The 1,842-nt window shown below is 60.0% G+C and overlaps 1 protein-coding gene across 1 annotated transcript; it reads right to left on the bottom strand.

Annotated features, from left to right (window-relative positions):
* Positions 1–214: 214 nt before the first annotated feature.
* PRR30 (proline rich 30) lies at positions 215–1,468 on the bottom strand. Its single transcript, XM_008584666.1, has one exon. It carries the CDS (start codon positions 1,466–1,468, stop codon positions 215–217), a length of 1,254 nt encoding a protein of 417 aa, XP_008582888.1.
* Positions 1,469–1,842: the final 374 nt, after the last annotated feature.

Below are 1,842 nucleotides of genomic sequence, written 5' to 3' on the forward strand. Positions count from 1 at the left end.
TGAAGGCTGAATCGGGCCTCGGATGTCCTTGGTCCTCTTCAGCCAGGAGAGAGCAGACTCCACAGGGGGCTCCCAGGGTTCAGGGCAGGAGAACACACCTGACCTCCAGCCAGCCAGCCCTTCAGGGTATCTCGGGGGCTCCCCGAGATCTGGTGCTTGACAGGGAGGGTGGGGTTTGGAGGGGGTGCTCCAGGGACCCTACGTGGCTCTGGGACTAGGATGGCAACTTTTGGAGAATGGGCTCTGGAGAGGCAGGCCTCTTTGGGGCAGGGGAAGGGGACGGCCTGGGCTTTGGGGAGGCAGTGGCCTGTTTTGGCACCTGCCGTGGAGACCCGGAACATCGGGTGGAGTTTAGTAACTGATGGCCTGCAGACCTGAGGCTCCCCGTCTGGGAGGGTGTGCCTGGGGCTAGGTCTGCCCAGGCCTGAGCCTTTGGGGCTTGAGCTGCTGGGGCCTGAGATGCCTGCACTTGACACCCACAGGCCTGAGCGGCCTCGCCCAAGGGCCTTACTTCCTCCGGCCTTCTTTCTGGCAACAGATGCAAGGCTCTGGCCAGTCCCTGAGGCAGGCGGAGGCCGAAGCCGATGCCTATGCGGAGCGGTCCAGATTCCTGGCCCTGAAGACAGGGCAGCAGTTGGGGGAAAGCGAGCAGCCGGGGTACAGTCCTGTACCTGGGCATGGGACAGGAGGGGCTGCGGGGCCGGAGGCACACCAGGCATATAGGATACTCCATGACTGGGGCCTGGCCGGCTCTGCCTAGCCACAGGCGCTGCAAAAGCAGTAGCCGCAGGTCGTGTGCGATGCGTCGGTGCCCCAGGTGGACTACCACGGCCTGGGCTAGGGCCCCTGGGTCCCTGAACTCTGCAGGGTCCTTCTCGCTTTCCACACATCCCCCCACCACCACAGGGGACCCGGTGTCCCTGTACTGAGGCGAGCGCCATGTCAGCCTGTTAGAGTGGACCCCACGAGAAGGAAGGCTAGGGCTTGGGGAAGTGAGCGTGGAGCCGGGGAGGTCTTCGGGGTAGGAAGGAGACTGGCAACGTGAGTGGGGAAGAGAGTTCTGTGGCTGAGAGAGAGAGGAGGAGAGAGTCGGAGGAGCAGAAGGGAGTAGCTGGTGGTGGTTGGAGGGAGAGGAGGAACGTGGAAGGGAGAGAGGGAGGTAGTTCTTGTGTAAGAAATTGGGAGAACTTGGGAGAAAGGAAGAGCAGGATTGTGGAGCAAAGTCAGAATTTGAGTTGGAAGAGTAGAAAGAGAAGCCAGGAGAGTGGGACCGTGGAGGAGGGGAGAAGGGAAGGTGGGATTGAGTGGAAGAGGAGAAAGCTGGGTGGGAGGGAGGAAGTGACTGATGGGGAGAGAAAGGCTGTAGATTGTGGGGAGGGGAGTCCACAAGTTGTGAGAGGCCCTGAGGAGGGTGCCCCAGGGGCACTGCCTTCTCTAGCAGCACCTGCTCCTTGTTTTGAGGCAACATTGCCTTCAATACAGAAGGGACTGGGGTAACAAGACCAGGAATTGGAGATTCAGCAGTCTCAGGACCAGTGTCTCTGAGGCCAGCTATGGCTGAGAAATCAAGGCCACCTTCTGCATGCAGAGTGTGGCTCCAGCCTGATGTTGGTGGCAGGCCAAGGAGACATCTAGCCCTCTAGCACCAGGCTCTGTAGGTGCTCAGGCAGGAGCTTTGGTCTAAGCTTGGCTTCTCAATTCTTTGCAGCAACCATTGATGAGGGATGTATGAGATGGAGATTGGAGATCAGAGCTGCCCCTTGGGAGCTGAAGGGCAGCAGCGATTATCTGGGTGCGGCGAGGAGGAAGACACAGCCCATAGGACCTGTACAGAAAGAGACA

Source organism: Galeopterus variegatus, unplaced genomic scaffold, assembly GCF_000696425.1.
Source record: "Galeopterus variegatus unplaced genomic scaffold, G_variegatus-3.0.2 Scaffold3330, whole genome shotgun sequence".
Lineage (NCBI taxonomy): Eukaryota > Metazoa > Chordata > Mammalia > Dermoptera > Cynocephalidae > Galeopterus > Galeopterus variegatus.